The following is a 22,043-nucleotide window of genomic DNA, read 5'->3' as shown; positions in this document are numbered from 1 at the left end:
CTTTTAAATTTTTTAAAAGATTTATTTATTTATGCATATAAGAACTGGGGTACAGGCCAGAGGTGTGGGGAGTGAGAGGATTCACTAGAGACAGTGTGGAACAGAACAGGCAGATTGACCAAAATACACTGCTGAGGGGAGCAGCAGGCGAGTCAGGAGAGGTCTTCTGTGCCATGTGGGTTACTCCCTGGCCAGAGATCGAATTCATGCTACAGTGGCTATGGACAGCTTCATAGTTTGTGTCTTAACCCCTTGGGTCACCAGGGAGGCCCTACATCCTTTACATTTTTAACATTTAACTCATTGCTACTTGAAGGGCTTGTGCTGCCTGACAGCTGTATAATATTTTGAGAAAATGAAAGTATTTAACGTTGAGAATCTAATTTTGCTTTCTCAATGAATCTGATTTCTTTTCTTACCAAGTTATGTAACAAATCTGTCATTCAATTAACTAGTAAGCTTTAATGAAATAATGGCACATTAACCATTTGCAAAGGAACTTCAGAACCTATGCTATATTCTTTAAAATATTCTCTAAGGCCTGTGAGAGTAAATTGCAAAACACCTCAGTCTCACAGATCCAAGTCTGAAATACCAAAGTAACATAACTGTCAAAAAAAAAGTTACAAATTAACGAGAATGACTTTCTTGGGTGTTCCAAAAACAATGTTAATCACTGGCATCACTGACAAAGCTTGGAAGTTTTACAAGTATCAGTCCAATCAAGAATGTGCCTTTTTCTGTCCTAGCCACAACTTTTTCTTTTTTCAAGATTTTTAATTTTTTTAAAAAAAGATTTATTTATTTATGCATACAAGAGCTGGGGTACAGGCCAGAGATGTGGTGGGTGAGAGGTATAGGGTAAGGAAATAAGTATCAGGCTTTTCTGCCCTCCCGCCATTAGAACAGATGACAGAACCCTGCAGTCCTGAATGCATGCCTGATGGGGGGGGCACCTGGAATAGCATGTGGGTATAGGTAGATGGGATTCACCTGGGCTAAGACTGGGTTTTTAAGGGCGGCGTCACGGGGATGCAAGCAGAAGCTGAGAAGCAGAACAGAAGCTGAGAGCAGAGAAGTGGAGAGAACGCCGGAGAGCCCAGAAAGAGTGAAGACTTGCTGGGGGCTGGGAGGCCTGCCAGCCTCGTGGCCCCCCAGCACCCTTGCCTGCTGTGTACTGGGTAAATCCCAATAAAAACCTGAAAAGCCACTGAGGGCTTGAGGACTCTGACTCCTCCTTTACCTGGTCTGCTGGATCATAGAAAAACTGCCCAGGGGCCTGTCCTGCCCCTACAAATGATTTACCAGAGTGGGGAACAGAACAGGCAGATTGACTGAAGTACACTGCTGAGGGGAGCAGCAGGTGAGCGAGTCAGGAGTGGTCTGCTGCGCCTGTGGGTTGCACCCTGGCCGGCCAGGAATCGAACTCGTGCTGTTCCGGATTGCTTCATAGTGCGGAGCCAGAGATGCAGGGGTTTAGAGGATTCATCAGAGACAGAGTGGGGATCAGAACAGGCAGATCCCCTGAAATATACTGCTGAGGGGAGCAGGAGGCAAGACAAGAGAGGTCTGCTGTGCCATGTGGGTTACCTGTCTGGCTGCGGATCAAACTCCTGCAGCAGTGGCTAGAGATAGTTTTATAGTGCTGTGCCACCAGGGAGGCCCCTAGTCACAACTCTTATGTCATTGTTTCACAGGAAAAGTCTTCAATCAAACTCAAGGTACACAAGAATTTATGCTAAAATTGGCACCAGGAATCAAACAAAAGGGAAAATTACTAAACACATAGTGACAGTAACACTGACTAGCTAAAAAAATGGAGATCCTTAATTTTCATTAGGGTATTCCTTAAATTTTTTTTTCAAGATTTATTTTATGTATGCATACAAGAACTGGGGTAGAAGACAGATGTATGCGGGTGGGGCGGGGGTGGGTGGGTGAGAAGATTCACCACAGAGTGGGGAGAAGAACAGGCAGGATGACTGAAATACACTGCTGAGGGGAGCAGCGGGCGAGACAGGAGAGGTCTCTTTGCAACATGTGGGTCAGCTCCCTGGCTGGGGATGGAACTCATGCTGCAGTGACTGCAGCTACCTTTATTGTGCTGAGACCAAACCCCTTGCGCCACCAGGGAGACCCATTCCTCAAATTTTAAACATGGAGTCTTCATAGGGGAAGAAAATTCACAATACTTATAAGTTAACTCAATATATTTTTATTTTAATATTTCTTATATTTGTAACAACATAAAAATAGCATACACTCTATAGTTATTGCCTACCAATAAAAGTCAAGGCATTTACAAACTGAAACCAAACCAACAAAATGCAATTAAAACTACCTTAGTTTATTTAATGTAACAAGTTGTACTATTTGGCTGAAAAGAAATAAGTAACAAGTATTTGGTTTAATAGCAAAAAGTTGCAGCTTTTTCTGAATGTTTTTTACCTTAGTAACACCTCTCGTTCACATTGGCATCATTTAAGCTGATACTGATAAATTTAAGTCTTTCTTTCAAATCAATCAGAATAGAAAATTAATCCAACTTATCAAATGCCAGTCCTCAAAAACCAATTTAAAAGCTGAGAATTGAGAAAAAGGTGACACATTGAGAAAATTAACAATTGCCTTTATTGAAACCTGTATTGACTATTGAATCCAATTAGCTTCAGAATCTGGAATAGAAGCATTCTTCATTATTGACTTACTAATACTTATTGCTAACAAATTATTGCCAATTACTCTGTACAATAGCCTCACAAAACCAATAGTATTGTTAGTGTACATCTTTTCTGTGTAAATATTTGACCCTCTCATGTCAAAAATCAAAATCTGGTGTATTATGTGTATAAAAGCATACCATTTTTCTCATTATCATGTAATCTGTGTTCTGCAGTTTCAACAGTTTTTTTCCTCCTCAAATCAGATTGTAATTTTGAATACTTAACACCATTGTTAATATGCGTGTCACTTTCTTCATGTTTACTAAGAATATGAGATAAATGCTGCCAATCTTTGCACCCATTCTCATTCTTCAGTTGATTTTTCCCTTGCCCAAAGAGTCTGCAATATAGACAAAACACAGAATCTTTTGAGGTTGAATAAAGCAACCAGCATCTAGTATATTTCTCACCATCTGGAAAAACTCGTGTATAATACGTTTCTGAAAATTTCCTCCCTGTATTGTCTTTTGGAAAGTCAAAATTTCTTACTTGAGGGAGATCATTTTCAACAAGTGTCTCTCGTTGTTTAATATTCAAAATCCGGGGCCATGTACCTGGATCTGCAGAAAGTTCAATGGGTATAATGGAATCTTCTGAGTTTTTCTCTTGCAATTTATCAGGTATAGTTAACACAGAAGGTAAACTCACATCCTGTTTTATCAGTGATATATCTTTGCTACATTCTACTGAAACCTGCAGCTCTGAAGTTTTTTCCTTTTTTTGAGGTATCCCCTCTATTTTTTCCAAGCATGTATTCAATGATAAACATGATTTTCTTCCATTTTCTTCTCTAACAGCATTTCTTTTTCTGTTTTCTGATGCTGGTAATTTTGACTTTGTTTCCATAATCTGGGGAGAAATAGATTACGATTGTATCTTAGAATTAACATTAAAAAATTAAAAGTATATACAATGCCCAATAAGAATATGAAGAGTGGCCTCCCTGGTGGTGCAAGGGGTTAAGACGCAACCTATGAAGCTATACGGAGCCACTGCAACACGAGTTCGATCCCTGGCCAGGGAGCTACTGACATGGCACAGCAGACTTCTCCTGACTTGCCCACTGCTCCCCTCAGCAGTGTATTTCAGTACATTTTCCTGTTCTGTTCCCCACTCTGTCTCTGGTGAATCCTCTCACCCTCCACACCTCTGGCCTGTACCCCAGTACTTGTATGCATAAATAAATCTTTAAAAAATGTCCACTACAGATGGGTAAAAGGTGATATTATCCATACAATGAAATATTCTTCAGCAATAAAAACAGTCAAAGATATATGCTATGATATGGATGAACCTTGAAAACAGTTATGTAACTTTCACACTAAAGGCAGTCACAACATATACTGTATTCCACTTAATAAAAAGACACATTACCTATTCTGGAGTCAATAAAAATGCAACGATAGATTCAAAATAACAAAAATATATACAGTGTGAATGGTATCCTGTTAATTGTAATATATGTGCACATGGTACAGCTTGAAACCATGGAGTTTAAGAAACTAAAAGCTTTGTTTTGGGCTGAAATGAAAAAAAAAGTGACATGATCAGACCTGTACTTGGGCAAGAGATAATGGTGGCTATCTCTAGGATTACAGGAGCAGATCTAGGACAGTTGACATAATTTGTATTATTAGTAATTAAATCCCTCTGGGGGCAAAGGGAAGAGTAAAAAATGACTACATTCTGCTGGACACCTGCCTGAATGGTATTGTCTTTTAATGATATGAAAATAAAGGAAAGTGGACTTGATGTTTGTTTTGGACAGTTTGAGCTACTTGTGAAACATTCAATGGAAACTGCAGATGGGCACAGTGGTCTGAAATTGAAGAAATACGTTGAAAGTCATCAAGTATGTATTAATTGAAACTATGGGATTGGGCAAGACTATACTGGAAGTGCATATAAAGAAACAAAAAGCCAAGAACTGCAATTAGTGTTATTTTTAACATGATCAAACTCAAACTTATTACTTTTTTGCCTGTTTCTTGTTAATGAATAAGTAGTCAAGTTGTTATAATTGTAATTTTCAATAAATGGGCAACTTCCTGACTATATGATCTTTCAAAGTAAAAAAAAAAAAATAGTAAAGCTTACATAAGCTTCCGTTTCCTGAATATAATATTACTTGCACTAACGAGCTTGTTTAGATGGCTGAGAAACATGTAAAGCTGTATCAGGCTCTATAACACATTAGCTGTTATTGGTGTATACTCTAACCAGGATACCTGCAATTATTTGACAAACTGAAAATGGTCTAATAACAAAGAGCCGTTGAAAAAAGTGTTTGCTCTAGCCACTCCTTGGTGCAAAGACTCATGGGTTTCTGACTTATACTCTAGGTTTCAAAGGTAAACTGCTTATGTCTTTATCGATGTCATTTAAGCACTCTCTCCAAAGACATTCATAAGAGATTGTCTGAAAATGAAGTTCAAATTTTAGTGCATATTACATTATACTAACATTTTTACTGATGATTGGATGAAAACCGAAGCCAAATACAAGGCAGGTACGGTAGGCATCCATCAAACCCTAAAACAAGAGGGAGAAAACCATGGGAAAGAAAGGTACCAAGATGGAGACATTAGGAACAGAATCTCACTTCACTCTCAGAAGTATCCCAGTTAGATTGCGAAATTGTCCCATATATATTAGGTTACTTATTCTGGAGATTACAGAATAAATCAGATAGACATTCTGGCCTCAGGGAATTTATTTTATTAGGGGATTAATAACATGCAGAATTAAATATTTGTATCAGAGGCAACAGACTAATAATCAAGGTTTCAGAAGTGAGGTCAAATGTAGCTGTATGACTTTGGGTAAGATTGTTTCTAGAACAATTGGTATCTTTTTTAAATTCTATTTTAAAAAAATTTTATTTATTTTTGTGTAGAACTGCGATGTAGGCCAGAGCTGTGGGTGGTGAGAGGACTCACTAGAGACAAAGTGGGAAGCAGAGTAGGCAGACCTGAAATACACTGCCAAAGGAGCAGTAGGGCAAGACAGGAGAAGTCTGCTGTGCCATATGTAGGCCATTTCTGTGGCCGGGGACAGAAGTCAGGCCAGAGAGGTGATAGCACTGCAACTCAACTCCTAGGTCACCGGAGAGGCTCCAGAAAATTGGTATCTTTAATGTATTTTAAGAAGACTTAATCAAAATTGAATATTTAATATAAAACAACCAGTTATACCTAGTAAATAAGAAACAGTGGTCCCATACCACAATCACCTCTTCCCCCTTTCCCAGTAGTCAGTCACTTTCAACATTTTTAGTTGATTCTTTTGGTATTACCAAGCAACATGTTTATACTGCTATTCACCAATTTTTCGTCCCAGGTTTAGGAAATCATCAACTAATTTTTTTTTTCTTAAAGATTTATTTAAAGCCTCCCTGGTGGAACAAGAGGTTAAGCACCGCACTGTGAAACAACCCGCACCCTCTGCAGCACGAGTTCAAATCCCTGGCCAGCCAGAGGGCAACCCACATGGTGAAGCAGACCTCTCATCTTGCCCGCTACTCCCCTCAGCAGTGTATTTCAGTCGGTCTGCCTGTTCTGTTCCCCACTCTGTCTCTGGTGAATCCTTTCACCCTCCACACCTCTGGCCTGTACCCCAGTTCTTTTATGCTTAAGGTGCAGGCCAGAGATGCGGAGGGTGAGAGGATTCACCAGAGACAGAGTGGGGACAGAACAGGCAGACCGACTAAAGTACACTGCTGAGGGAAGCAGCGGGAGAGCCAGGAGAGGCCTGCCGCACCATGTGGGTCATCTCCATCAAACTCGTGCTGCACTGGCTGCAGACAGCTTCACAGGTTGTGTCTTAACCCCTTGTGCCACCAGGGAGGCCCCTCTACTGATTTGTTAATGAGGAAGATGGAAATTTAGTTGTCTTCTCACTAGGCTTCCCACACAACATCCAGCTATTATTTATCTTTTGGTGATAGATTTTCTTTGCTGTGGGGGCTGTCCTGCACATTACAGGATGTTTTCAGCATACCTGGCCCCCATCCACTAGATGTCAGTAGTACTCCCCCAGTTGTAATAATGTTGAAATACACCACGGGTTAAACCATTGTGTTCGATCAATGTTTAGCTTTTACATTTTATGACTCTATATGCTATGCTAAGTCAGTTTTTCCTAAGGTCTTCATACACAGCAAAGCATCACTTAATAATAGACTATGTTTTGAGAAATGCATTGCTAGGATATCACTATTGAATAAACATCGAAGTATTTTTACACAAAGGTAGATAGTACGCTTTTTTCTAGGTGCCTACTACACACCTAGATTATAAGGTATGGCCTATTGTTTCTAGGCTACAAACCTATATAGCTGTAGGCAATTGTAATACAATGGTATTTGTGTATCTAAACATATCCAGGGTCTCCCTGGTAGTGCAAGGGTTTGTCTCAGCACTATGAAGCTATCGGCAGCCAGCAGACCTCTCCTGTCTAGCCTGCTGCTCCCCTCAACAGTGTATTTCAGGAGATCTGCCTGTTCTGCTTCCCACTCTATCTCTTGTGAATCCTCTCACCACCCCACACCTTCGGACTACACCCCAGCTCTTGTATGCATAAATAAATCTTTTTTTAAAAAAATAAACATATCTATACATAGGAAAAGTAAAGTAAATAAAACATAAAAGATAAAAGGTACACCTGTATAGTGTACTTACCGGGGAGCTTATAGTACTGAAGTAGTTCTGGATGAGTCAATGAGTGGTTAAGTGAATGGGAAGGTATAGCACATTATTGTATACTACCGTGGACTTTGTAAGTACTGTACACTTAGGTAATACTAAATCTATAAAAAATTTTTCTACAATAAATTAACCTTAGTTTATTATAATTTATAAACTTTAAAGTTTTTTATTTTGACTCAAACATTATTTAGCTGTACAAATTTTTCTTTGTATTCTTATTCTATAAACTTTTTTCTATTAAAACAACTTATTATTTTACTTTTTAAAAATGTTTTTGTGGGGGCTTCCCCAGCAGCGTAGCAAGTTGAGTGCAGCGCTGTGAAGCTGTCTGCAGCCTCTGCAGTGCAGGTTCGATTCCCTCCAGCCTGGAAGATTCCCACATGGTGCAGCAGACCTCTCCTGTCGTGCCCGCTGCTCCCCTCAGCAGTGTATTTCGGTCCTCTGCCTTTTCTGCTCCCTGCTGTGTCTCTGGTGAATCCTCTCCCCCTTCCACGCCTCTGGCCTGACCCCCAGCTCTTGTATAAAAATAAAATAAATCTTTAAAAAAGATAAAAAATTAAAGCAGCATTTTTGTTGAATACTAAGACATACATTAGCCTAGGGCTCTAGAAGGTTGAGATCATCATCATCTCTGTCTTGCACCTCCATATCTCATCCCACTGGAGGGTCTTCAGGAGTAGTAACGGGACTGCTGTCTCCTATGTAAACAATGTTTTTTTCTGGAATACATCCTGAAGGACCTGTCTGAGGTTTTTCTTGAGTTCTCTTCTGAAATATGCTCATGGTGGTTTGCTTGGCTTTTTTCCCCTCTCATAGATCAGCTTGTAAGCAGATAATGCACCATGAACATTCCTCTCTATTAATGAAAACCTCCTGGTGTTGATGGATTCATGCTTTCAAACTTTTTAAGGAGCTTGTTGAGGTCTGCAAAAGCTTCTACTAATCCAGTCACTGTGAATTTTCTTTGTGGTTCTTTTTCTTCTGCAGTTTCCTTTTCTCTCCCCTCTTCTTCAGCTATGCATTCTTGTTCCAGTTTCAACATCTCTTCATTACTCAGTTCCTCAGGAACTGCCTTTAGGAGGTCCTCAATGTCATCCTTATCCACACCCAGGTTAAAGTTGCTTGCCATCTCAGCCACAGCCTTGTTGATTTTTGCAACTTCTTCATCCTTGGCAAATTCTCTTATGTTATGAATGAACCTCTTCTCTTCAGGCAGTTGGCTTTAAAAGCTGCTATAACTCCTTGATCCATTGGTTGGATCAAAAAGGCAGTATTTGGTGGGAGAAACACCATTCTGATATTGGGATGAAGACCACCAATAAAAGGATGTCCGGGAGCATTATCAACAATAAGTAAAATCTTGAAAGGTAGATAATTTTTCAAACAATACTTCTCCAATTCGCAGGCACAGCAATTCAGGAGTGCATCTTGAAAGAGTAGCTGTGTCATCCATTACTTCTAAATGCTAAGGTAGTGTACTGGCAGAGTGGGCTTACTGATATGCTTGAAGGCTTTGGCATTCTCACTGTGCCAGATCACAAAGGGTTTTAATTTGTAGCCTACAACATTGCCTCCGAGCAAGACTGTTATCCCATCTTTAAAAGACTTGAAACCTTGTACTGACTTGGCCTCCTTATGGATGAAGGTCCTTCTAGGCCTCTGTTTCCAGAATAGGGAGGTTTCATTCAATTCGAATATTTGCTCTGGTAAGTAACTTTCCTCCACATATATCTAGCACATTCAAAAAAATTTCAGCTGCCTTTGTAAGATCACTTGTAGACTCTCCACTAACTTTCACATTATGTAATGAGTAACGATTCTTGAAACCTTTAAACCACCCAGAGCTAGCAATAAATTCAACATTGTAGCCTTTTCTTTCAACATTGCCAATAAACTCTTTGCTATCATGGTGCTGAGCAGAATACATTTTTGTGTCTTGTCTTCAATCCAGGTCATTAGAAGTTTCTTCATATCAGATATAGGCCTTTCTCGAACTTTTGTAAGTCTTGTTGCTTTCAATGAAGCAGATCCTTTAACAGCATCTGTGACTTTGTTCTTGTTCAAGATTGTAGCTATGGTGGAATGGGACATGCCTGACTGGAGAGCAATACCTGTCACTGATTTTCCACTTTCATAGTCCTTAATCACTTTTAATTTTGTTTCTAGGTCAATCACTCGACGTGGTCTCTTACTGGAAAAATTAGTTGTGGATTTTGTATGTTGAGGGGCCTTGATGAACAAAACAACATGAGATTAAATCAAGCACAACAGAAAATGATGCAATCAAGATGTGGTAAACATACGATGTATGAGGCAGCTGCCAGTGTAATATCCTATATTATGTCCTTAGGCAACAGGACTACTGTTATATACGCAGTCTACATGACATTATGCAGCTTTCTATTGTGAGATAGCCTGCCACTAATTACTTAAAAATATTCATGTAGTGATGGGGAGCACATTTATAAAACTTCTATGTTATACAGAAATAGCATCCCTATATTTGCCAACTATTATGAGCTATTTTGCATTACTGATACATGTATAGTAGAATGAATAGACATCCTTCAGGGGATTACAGGGGCAGACATGAGAGTTATTCCAAAAAATTTGGCTATCTGGTTACTGTCTCTTTTGACTGCATATTTTCCCATTTCTATCTCTGGTGTTCATTTAGGAGTAAAAAAAATTATAACCTGTGTACAACCCTTATGTTCTTTAGAGGAAAAGTGCAGTTTATGAGCTCATTGCCCTTAGCAAAATCTGAAGGTGTAAGCAAATATAATTAAAAAATGGATTAAAAAAAAGCTGAACAATTTTAAGACTTAACGTAGTTGTTTATTAATGAATCAGAGGTTCAGTAGGTTATTTTTGCCATTTATCTTTCGGAAAAGATAATCTATTCTAAGTTGTTTTGCATATTCTTTGTTCATTGTGCTTTTCTATAAGCCACATCTGAAAATTTTGTTAAATATGAGGTGCAGCATAAATAGAGGCAATAATAAAGATAAACCTAGATGTTCAGGGCTACTTTCCCCTAAAAGTCAACCACTTAAATAATTATCTAATAAAATGGTGATCAAGAATGTTTCTGGTTTTCCATTTATGATTCACCTCAAATTAAATTTTGCGTATATAATAGAATGGAGTCAAGTCTCTTTCTTTATTCCATATAAACAAAAGTTTTCCCAGTACCATCTATTAAAAAGATCTTATTTTACCCATCAAAATGATTGATGCCTTTTGCTAAAATCAATTGGCGATATATGTGGTTCTATTTCTGAACTATTTCATTGATCTTTCTATGCCAATACCAAACAACCTTGATTATAATAGCTTTTTTTTTTTAAAGATTTATACAAGCACTGGGTACAGTCAGAAGCGCGGGAGGGTGAGAGAATTCACCAGAGCCAGAGCGGGGAGCAGAGCAGGCAGAAGGACCAAAGTACACTGCTGAGGGGAGCAGCGGGCGGCAGGAGAGGTCTGCGCGCCATGCGGGACCCTCCTCTGGTGGCCAGGGAGTAGCTGGGGATTGAACCGGCACCGCAGAGGCTGCAGGCAGCTTCGCAACCCAGTGCTCAACTGCTGCGCCACCCGGGAGGCCCCTATAATAGCTTTTTAAAGTCTTTTTTTTTTTTCAGCTTTATTGAGACATAATTGATAAATTAAAATTGTACATATTTAGAGTACAAGGTGATGTTTTGAGGTTTTTAATGTCTTGAAATCAGGTGACTCTTTACTTCACACCATACACAAAACTAGTTTGAGAGAGATCACAAATATAAACATAAAATCTAAAATTAAAAAGCTTCTGAAATTAAAGATGTGCAAACATGTTCAGAACTTTGGTAGGCAAAGAGTCTTTAAACAAGACACAAAAAGCATTAAACAAAAAAGCAAACAGTAAGTTGGACTTAATCAACATTTAAAACCTAAGCTTCTTCAAAACAACAGTAAGAAAATGAAAAGACAAAACAGAGTCCAGGAGAACATCTTCCAAATACATTTATTTTATGGAAGATATTTATCCAGAACATAAAAAGAAAAAGAAATCCTACAGCTCAATAATGGAAAGCCAAAAAAAAAAAAAAAAAAGCTTAACTGAATAAGCACTTTAAAATTAAAGATAAATGAGTAATGAAAAAATAATGTTATCAAAGAAATGCAAATTAAGGGCCTCCCTGGTGGCACAAGGGGTTAAGAGGTAATCTATGAAGCTATCTGCAGCCACTGCAGCATGAATTTGATCCCCAGCCAGGGAGCTACCCATACGGTGCAGCAGACCTCTCCTGACTTGTCCACTGCTCCCTTCAGCAGTGTATTTCAGTCAATCTGCCTGTTCTGTTCCCCATTCTGTCTCTGGTGAATCCTCTCACCCCCCACACCTTTGGCCAGTACCCCGGTTCTTGTATGAATAAATCTTTAAAAAAAAAGAAATGCAAATTAAAATCACAGTGAGGTAATCATTTCAAATCCATTACCCTAGTTTAAATCAAAACTGACAAATTTTGGTGAGAATATGGAGTTAATTGAAGTATGAAGTCTGTGGAAGTATGAAATGGTAGAGAAAAGATTTACTCATCAATGAATGTCTGTAAATAGTAAAAACAAACATATAACAATAAATTGATTTCAATACTCATTTGAGCTGGGACAACTCAGTAAAATAAAATGACAGAAACAGAACTAAATGAGATTCTAAGATAAATCTGGTTAATGTAATAAAAGAGTGAAAAGCTACAGTAAACTTAATCATTTAAAACTCACTAAGAAAAATTACCTGTTTATATTCATTAACACAACTTTGGCAGCAAAATCTTGTCTGCTGACCTTCAATTATCAGGACATTGTTTCCAGCACTTTTACTGGGTAAGTACTCTCCACACTGTTCACAGCAATTCATTATAAGACCATTGGCTAACCTGTACTTATTAAAGCACTGGTTACTGCACAGTTTATGTGTTACATTATTAACGCTGACTTCATGGCGAATCTAAAAGAAAAACAACCAAAAAACAAGGACCCATTATTAAAAATACAAGCCAGATAAGTATAGCAATGAGTTCTTCTACAGAAACCAAGAACCTCTAGTAGTTTCTCAATAGAATATTCAAGGAAAATATTAAAAAAGCACACTTTGTTATCCTATCATTTTACCTTTGATTTCTTTGTAAAATCACTGACTTTACAAAAAAAAAAAAAACCTCAGAACAGAAAGTACTAACATCCCTAGAAACATTTAAGAATTACAGAAAATGAACTTGTTTGAAAGATTTTGATATGACCCATTGAAAAGAAGTACTGGATTGCAAATTCTTAATTTTTAAACTAGAAAATTAGTGGAAGGGGCTAAAGGAATAAATATTACCCATATTCAGGATAATATATTTGGCGTATCCATATGTAAGTTGGTTCTTGCTTTGCTCAGTTCTCCAGTAACAGTTAAAATCATGCATGGCTCTAGAGTAAGCAATATCAAATTCAGTTACCACTGACTGTTAAATGAGGACTGCCTATATACAGGGGTTTTTTTTTTTGAGATACTGGAAAGCATCTTTTTTGATATATTGAAAGCAGCAGTTTTCAATATACTTTCATTCCACTTGTTCTACAAGTTCTTGTACTAAAATCAGTTGCTTCTTTTCAGGTCCTAAGACTACACTTAGTGTTGCTAGCAAAAACAAAATCCAGCATAATGCTTTGTTTATAAGTACATCCAACCCTACAGAAATAGATGTGTACTTTTACATATGCATTCTTCTCTTTAACTTCATTGTGTAGATTATATGAATGTAGTCATAGACAGCAGTGGCTATAAAAGGACTTAAATAATTTTAGTAAGATATAAAAATCCAGACCTCTGTTAGTTTGCTACAGATTGTACATCTTGATTTATTTAGGACTCTTTTTCTGAGATTCTGATTGCCTTCATAGGGAGACAAACAAGATACACTAGAAAATTCTTGGAAGGGTTCGTTGAATTCCACTTGAGGAACAATAGTACCCTTTTTGGTGGGTGCATCTCTGAAACACAAGAGATAGACAAACAACTTAAGAACAAGGTATTTTAATAAAACTCAAATATATAAATCATGAACACTATTTTTTTTCAGCTTTTAATTCTAGGTATCAATTATTATTTTATAAGCTTTATGATAAGCTTTGGATCTAGCAAAATCTGCTGTTTGGTTTCATTCTCAAGAGTTTCTAAATAATTTGGTAAGAGATTTGGAGGTTAAACTATTTTGAAGCACAAGAACTTTGCCACAGGTTCTTAGGATTCTTAGAAACATTCAAAAAGGAGCCTCCCGGGTGGCGCAAGGGGTTAAGTGTCAGAACTATGAAGCAATCCCCAGCTACACACACAAGTTCAATCCCCAGCCAGGGTGTTAACCCACATGGCGCAGCAGACCTCTCCTGTCTCACCCGCTGCTCCCCTCAGCAGTCTATTTTAGTCAACCTGCCTGTTCTGCTCTCCACTCTGTCTCTGGTGGATCCTCTCACCCCCTGCACCTCTGGCCTGTACCCCAGTTCTTGTATGCATAAATAAAAATAAATCTTTAAAAAAAAAAAAAAAAGGAAACATTCAAAAAGTCTGCTAGCAACTTCTCAGAATGAAGGTAGAAGAGGGGGAAGGGAGCCAGGTAAAGGCTGTAGCAGGGTAAGGATCATTTTATTTCTATACCTATCTTCCATTTTTCTGCCAAAAGACCAGTACAAATGAATGCACAGTTGTGATTTACTCTAGGATAACTCAATCTCAAAAAGTTGAAGACACTACTTCAGTAATTCTTCCTATCAATCTCACAGTTCTCTGATTACATTTAGAAGATACATTTTTACTGCCCAGTATTCAACTACATGGAGTCATGTTGAAAGGTACAGCTTACTTTTTACATATTACATTTTGTTTCTTTGGAGTACGCTTATGAGAGAAGGAAGAAAGGCAGGTAGTAGAACAAAAGAGGTGAACTGATCCTTTTCGTTGATAAGCTGTTTGTCCCTTCTGTAAAGGTTTTTTGCAGTGTGCACAAGTGATTTTAGCTGTTTTATTAAGTCGCTGTTGGGTAGAAGGCTCGAAAATCTGTTTAGGAAGGGAGGCCACAGGTGATAAAGAATCCACCCTTGGTTGTTTCTGATTACGGGGAAATGATGCTGACTGGGAGATCCAAGAATCTTAAAAATAAACACAAGAAAAAGTCATGTAACAATTCAAAATTCACATTAGAAAAATATTTAAAATTTTCATTTTGCACAAATTTAAGAGACATGTAAGGCAGCTATATAAGCATGTGGTTAAGGCCAGGAAGACCCAGGGGAACTATCTGTATTCTAAGTGACTAGTACACTATCATGCCAAAATGTAAATAAATGGAGGCCCTGCCCTGTTGTGCAGTGCTATTGTCATTAGTTCTTAAGTCAGACTCCTCATGTTCAAAATGCGTTTCCTGAACTTACTAGATTGTACGAGAATAGTATGTCTTGGTTTTCTCATCGATAAACTGGCAATGACACCAAACCTATCAGAGTGTAATGAAGACTACATGAGATACTGTCTGGTATACAGGGCATCTGCAAAGAACATTAGCCATTTTTTTTCCTTCTCTAAGAACACAGATGCAAATACAAAGATAATTATAGAATCTGGACTATACATCCATTTTCATAACAATCCAATTTCATAATCTGTTTTCCCTTGACATTTTATTATGAAAAACGTCAAGCATGTAGAGAAGTTTAATTTTACAGCTAATACCACCTATGTATACAACAAGTGTTTCACTATTTTACTATTTTTACTTTGTCTTCTCTTTTATTTACTCACCCCTTTAAACAATTCTTTTTTACGTATTTTAAGTAAATTGTAGACATACATTTTGAAATATACATAATCTAGATATCCTATTTTAAATCATTTTAACTCTACAGTTATTTCCCAGTCTTCTAATGTATTATTTCACAATAATCAATGTACATGGTGATTACTCAGTAAAGACTCAATCTGCCTTAATTCATGAACCCCTCTATCATATATTGTTAGTTTTAAAATGGCACATTATGGATAGATAATAGTGTTCTCAAATTTAACATGCATGGTATCACTTGAGAATTTTGTTTAAGATAGAGATTCTAAATCAGTAGGTCTAGGGAGGGAGCTGAAATTCTGCATTTCTAAATAACTCCTGTGTGATGGTGAAACTGAGAAATAAGGCCATGGAGTAGTGAATTATTCTATACTCTCTCTTTATCAACAGGTTTTATCATTGGTAAGAGGCCCATGACTCTAGGGTTAATAAAATTAGACAGCTTCCACTATGTTACATAAAGAGTGAAAAATAGCAACAACAAAAAGAATTTCTTTTGGGCAAGAGACTTAACCTTTAAAAAAGCTTCAAACATTTTAACCTGACAAGTTGGCGAACATTCTTTTAAGAATTCTAGATTAAGTGTTATAATTTAAAAGACATACTTCTGTAATATTTGTCTCCCAAAACAGAACTTTAGAGAGCTCAGGAACACTGTAAATGTAGCCAAACTTAATTGAAATTACTACCATGTATCATTAACAAAATAGCTTAAATGTAGTTAAGAACCTCTGTTTCATATGGGTGTCAAATTAGTTAATATAGTACTTTTTGTCTTTCTATTATTTTAAAATTATTGATATCTCGTATGGGAAAATATAATAGAAATACAAATTAGTTTTGAATTAATGATAACAGGATGAGAATAAAAATAAATTCAAGCATTATCACATCTGCTTTCAATGTCTGCAAGTCTCAATTATGCCCACAATTTTAGTAGAATGATTGTATAGCACCTAATTACAGTATGCCTTTTTTATAGTTAGGTATCAGTATAAGCAATGCTTTTCAATTGAAAAACACTTTATCCACATTCACCATTAAATACACAAAGAAGGTGAAAAATACTCATTAAAACTTATTTACAGTTGTCAAGACTAGACACAAACTCAATATGGTTATAAAATGAATTATAAACATAAAAATCAAAAGCTGAATTGTCATATCTGCCTCTGGTTATTGACAGCTTCCTCAAGTATCAATATTTAGAATATCTGTATAAGTGAGAGATTAATATTTTTGAAATAATCGAAGCAAAATGTTACCAAATTATACAAAGTAAGACTCATTGAAAGACCAATGAGTTTTTAATGCAATAGAGTATGAAATGTTCATTACATAGTTTCAGATAAATACCACTTATTAAATTCTGGTGCTAGCCAAAAAACTATCCATAATTATCTAAAAATCTATTGAAATAGCGCTCTCTTCTACACCCACATTTATGAATGTGGTCAGATTTTCTTATACTTCAACTGAAATAGCACATTGCCAAAACTTTTAATGAAAATATATATACTTTGCTGTCTTTTATTAATACATATTGTAAAGAGATTTGCAAAATGTAAATATCTTTGGGGTCCTCAGTTTTAATAGGGAAACTGAGACCAAAGTGTTTGAGAACTGTATGATGAAAATAATATACAATATAAAGATTTTAGTATAGAGTCTCAAAACTAATAAGAGGGAAAACCATATACTTTAAAAAAGTAAATAAATATGTACTTAGACAAAGGAGTATGTTATAGCCTCCAAAGTTTCCATTTTTAAAATGACTCAAACAGAATTTATCAGTGGTCACTCCTAGGTAGTGAGGTAAAGTGATGGACATTTCTTCTTATTTCTAACTGATTTTTTCCAAATATTCTGCAATAGTCATGTAGTGTTCTCATAAAAAGAAAAAAGGTTAATTAAAAAAAAAAAATACTAGCTGGTTCCCTTAAAGCAGTTAATAGTGATCACACTCTTAGTTCCAATAACTTTGCTTTCTCAACATTCTAAGTTGGTTTAAAATGTTCAAACCCCCCCCCCCCCCCCCGCCCATGACCCCAAAAGTAAACACCTGAGCGCGTGTGTTTACTCTGCCTGCTTGTGACTATGCAGGTGCCTCTTTTTCTCTTTTTCCTAATAAATCTGTCCTTTTAAAATGTAACTTAAGGGCCTCCCCGGTGGCGCAGTAGGTGAGTGCTGGGCTGCGAAGCTGCCCGCAGCCTCTGCAGTGCTGGCTCAATCCCCAGCCCACATGGCAAGCAGACCTCTCCTGCCGCGCCCACTGCTCCCCTCAGCAGTGTACCGCTCCCCACTCTGGCTCTGATGAATTCTCTCACCCTCCCATGCTTCTGACTGTACCCAGTGCTTGCATAAATAATCTTTAAAAAAAAAAAACAAAACTTAAAAAAGTAAACAGCTGAACAGCAAAAATTTTCAATTCAAGTTACATAATTAAAAATTAAAGGTTAAAAAAAATTAAATAAAAATGAATTAGTATGTACTTTGTTCCTTCAGTTTATAATCCATCTTTTTACATTCAAATAAACACACTAGTCAACGGTGATATTAATTATGGAGGTTTTTAATTAAAAACACTTCATATGTAAATCACATAAGACACTAAGTTTTTGAAATTTCAGAGACTAGTGAACTACATAGTTTTATTAAGTAAAATACTGTAACAGTGTGAGAATTCCATACATAGGATGTAAACAAAGCAGACATAGATACTAGAAATAACAGTCAAAAGTTTACTTACTCGAGAGGGAAAATACCTAATATTATTTACTGCTTACCAGGACTATGATGAGCTGAAAATCCTCCATTCTGAATTACATCTTCTGACATACTCATTCTACCAGGATTAAAAGGTTCTACTCCAGTCTTGGTCTGTGAAGTTAAAGATGGGGTGTATGTTTGTATATTAACACCAAAATTACTTGACTGAAGTCCTTTAGTGATATCTCCCAAGTTGGTATTCTATAGTGATAATCATTAAGTTCACATCTCACTCAGCATTCAGAGCTTATAACTGTTTCTAAAGTTGGAAAATTAGTAAAATGAATTTCAGAGTCAATTCTGTAGTGATAACACTATTACCCATTTCTGCATTTACCTTACTTCTTGAAAGACTGGTAGTGGAGAAATCCCAATCTTTGGTTTTATTTTTAGTTCCAGGAAGTCCCCATTCAATAAAACCAGAAGAATATTTATTCACACCATTTGTTTCTATGTCTTCATCATCAATAACTATTGTCTCACTTATATTTCCTTTCTTAGAAGCCAAATCTCTTGAAGATGGAAATATTATGGAATAACTTCCTTGTAGTTTTTCATTTTTTGATGATGTAAAGTTTCTTTGATCAGCTACTGCTGGAGCAGAAGTTGAAGGAGGTTGTATAGATTCAATAAATACAACATCATCATCCTCATCCTCTTCTAAAGATGAGTTTCTAGATGTACTGACTAAAGAACTTGTTGGGTCACCAAGTGAATTTCCTACATCCATGAGACTACTCCCTAATGAAAAAGGAGTGTGTTCAGTCAATTCTAATGCTCCCACTGAACATTTATCCATGCCAAAGAACCTGTAAGAAACAGAAAAGAAGAAAGTTCTATTATTATTGCATTTTACTATAACGAAATTAATACAACTGAAATTTAAAATTCTTTGCAATTTTATTTAATTTTAGGGGAAAAGAATTGCCAAACATTCTGTCATTACTTTTCCATTAACCATCTAATGCCTACTTCTTCAGAGTTTGATGGAAATTGATTACCCAATTTTTGGTGGTTATTTTAAAAAATTTACTCAACTTATAGTGTCAATCTATTCTATTCACCCTTTATAATGAAAAAATAAGTCATTCTTTGAAATAGAAAAACAAAGTAATTCTATTGGTATTAGTAACCAAGTAGGCAAATACAGTAATTATGCCCTATATATATATATTTTAAAAGATTTATGTATTTATGCATACAAGAGCTGGTGGGGGGTGTAGGGCAAAGGTGGGGATGAAATTGAGAGGATTCTCCAGAGACAGAGTGGGGAGCAGAACAGGCAAAATGACTGAGATACACGGCTGAGGAGAGCAGTAGGTAAGGCATATGTGCATTGGCTCCCTGGCCCAGGATAGAACTCTTGTTGCAGTGGTTGGGGATAGCTTCATACCGCTGAGACTTAACCCCCTGCACCACCAAGGAGACCCCTATATTTTTTATCTACTGAAGTATACATAATAACAATTACTATGCCCCCAGTGTCTTTTGTCATTGTTTTTCAAATTCTCTAATTTCAACATAACTATGTTACTAAATCTTTCTGAATGTTTCATGTCCCTGTCCAGGACTTGCCAGACATATAGGTTTGCCTGCAAAATCATGAAAACAATCTAATTGGGGAGGTGTAACAATTTAACTCATTTTATAGATCAGGAAAAAGAAGCTAAGTAAAATACTCGAGATAAGCCCAAACAGGACTAAAACTCAGTGCTCTAAGACTAAGCCCTCAAACTCGTAACATTTTTGTGTACCTACTATCAGTAGGGTATGACAAAAGAAAGGATCCTGCAGAGAGACATAATTGAAAAATCTGAAGTGAATAGTCACTAGAGCAAGGCTCTTAAAAAGCTGAGAGAAGATATGTGCACAGGTGGCAGTAAAACTAATCATGAATAAGAAATCACCTCTATCTCAAAGGTAAAAGGGGTACAACTGGAATGTTTATAAGTATATAGAATGACAAGATAAAAAGCTGAGGTAAGTTTATACATGTTGGACTCCACTTTTTTGTTTGGAAACTCAAGAGAGTGAAGGATGTGGGAATTATATGCGTTTTGAATGATTAAGAAAACTCACTTGTGTTTTAAACATCTCGTGTTGAGGGCCTCTCTAGTGGTGCAAAGAGTTAAGTCTCAACACTATGAAGCTATCTACAGCCACTGCAGCATGTGTTCATCCCAGCCAGTGAGCTGACCCACATGGTGTAGCAGACCTCTTCTGTCTCACCCGCTGTTCTCCTCAACAGTGTATTTCAGTCAATCCAACTGTTCTGCTTCCCACTCTATCTCTGGTGAATCCTCTTACCCCCCCACACCTCTGACCTGCACCTCAGCTCTTGTATGCATAAATAAATAAATTTTTAAAAAAAACCTCATGTTAAATAGTCTAAATTTTTTTTAAATGATGTTAAAATAAAATAAATAATATTGCTCTAAAAAATCTCATGTTGAAATGTTAAATAACATTTCTATTGTAAAAATTTCAATTTTAAATAATTGTTATAGTCATGTAATAGATAATATAGATGCTATGTCATTAAATATATAAACTCACTTAATGCTAACTTAAGTGAGGTAGGAACTATTATTTTCCCCATGCTATCAATTAGGAAACTAAGATTTATAAGACATATATATTCCAAGTACTCCTAAACTTGCCCAAGTTTCCAGTGATAAAAAGGGTAGAGTGAGGATTCAAATCCAAGAAATGTGACTCTAGAATCTATTTCAAAACCATTACATTATAAGCAATTAACTCATAAAACAATTTTTAAAAATTAGTTGTATTTTGTTAATATAAACAAATTCATTAAAACAAAATCAACATTTATAAAATCTATTTGAAAGATAAAGAAATAACAAACACAATGACTAGGTCAGAACACAAGCACAGGGCCTCCCCGGTGGCACAGAAGCTGCCTACAGCCTCTGTGCGCCGGTTCAATCCCCGCCCGCCGGTGAGTGTCCCATATGGCGCCACAGACCTCTACTGCCCCGCATGCTGCTCCCCTCAGCAGTGTATTTCGTGGGTCTGCCTGTTCTGTTCCCCGCTCTGGCTCTGGTGAATTCTTTCACCCTCCCGTGCTTCTGATTGTACCCAGTGCTTGTATAAATAAATAAATACATCTCCAAAAACAAAAACAAAAACCTTTCTTTAAAAAAAAAAAGAACATAAGCACAGAAATTGGGATCATGGTTTACACCTATCAATTAAGCTTAGTATGAGGATGAATTTCCAAGGAAAGAGGCAACATTTCAAATCTAAATAAACTGAATTGTGATATATAAGTGCTGTTAACACATAAATTCTCTCAGTCATTTCTATATTTGAAAAAAACCAAAGCAGATAAGACCAATTTCTCAAAAGGAGTTATGGCTGATTCCAAAATATCCTCTGATGGTGCTAGGTCCTATCATATACTTCTAAAAAAAAAAAAAAAATTAATAGAGCATTATTTATTCTTTTTTTTTTTTTTTTTTTTTTTATAGAGGCATGCTTTATTTATTTGTTTGCTAGTTTGTTTGTTTGTTTTTTGTTTATACATGCACTGGGTACAGTCAGAAGCGCGGGAGGGTGAGAGAATTCACCAGAGCCAGAGCGGGGAGCAGAGCAGGCAGAAGGACCGAAGTACACTGCTGAGGGGAGCAGCGGGCGGCAGGAGAGCTCTGCGCGCCATGTGGGACCCTCCTCCGGTGGCCGGGGAGCAGCCGGGGATCGAACCGGTGCTGCAGAGGCCGCGCGCAGCTTCGCAACCCAGCGCTCAACCGCTGCGCCACCGGGGAGGCCCGAGCATTATTTATTCTTAACGCATTTGAAGTTATCCACTGAAGAAAGATTAAACATACTTTCTTAATTCCATAAGCACAGTACCATAGAAAGTTTACTATTTCTGCAATATTATACAAAAATAGAGAAAAAAACTACAATTTAGCTAATTGTGTGTGCAAATTACATCACTTCATTAAATTTTTGTTTTC

At 36.9% G+C, this 22,043-nt stretch overlaps 1 protein-coding gene across 10 annotated transcripts in view; it reads right to left on the bottom strand.

Moving 5' to 3' along the window:
* Positions 1-2,186: 2,186 nt before the first annotated feature.
* The window catches only part of ZMYM5 (zinc finger MYM-type containing 5), a 57,034-nt gene continuing 37,177 nt past the window's right edge, over positions 2,187-22,043 (bottom strand). For 9 of the 10 annotated variants that reach the window (XM_037527375.2, XM_037527368.2, XM_054701269.1 and 6 more), the window contains 6 exons: positions 18,401-18,872; positions 18,081-18,174; positions 14,320-14,605; positions 13,288-13,453; positions 12,210-12,422; positions 2,187-3,572 (listed from right to left, as the gene is read on the bottom strand). In XM_037527375.2, the coding sequence (XP_037383272.1) occupies positions 2,841-3,572; positions 12,210-12,422; positions 13,288-13,453; positions 14,320-14,605; positions 18,081-18,174; positions 18,401-18,862 (1,953 nt within the window). In that variant the 5' untranslated portion in view covers positions 18,863-18,872 and the 3' untranslated portion in view covers positions 2,187-2,840. Of the gene's footprint in view, positions 3,573-8,020; positions 9,659-12,209; positions 12,423-13,287; positions 13,454-14,319; positions 14,606-18,080; positions 18,175-18,400; positions 18,873-22,043 lie in introns of all 10 variants that reach the window. The other variant, XR_008554127.1, reaches the window with a different exon arrangement.

The sequence above is a fragment of the Talpa occidentalis genome, unplaced genomic scaffold (assembly GCF_014898055.3).
Source record: "Talpa occidentalis isolate TD23 unplaced genomic scaffold, MPIMG_talOcc4v2.1 talOcc4.5, whole genome shotgun sequence".
Taxonomy (NCBI): Eukaryota; Metazoa; Chordata; class Mammalia; order Eulipotyphla; family Talpidae; genus Talpa; species Talpa occidentalis.
Note: the sequence above shows the minus strand (reverse complement) of the source record. Positions and strands in the feature narration are given on the sequence as shown.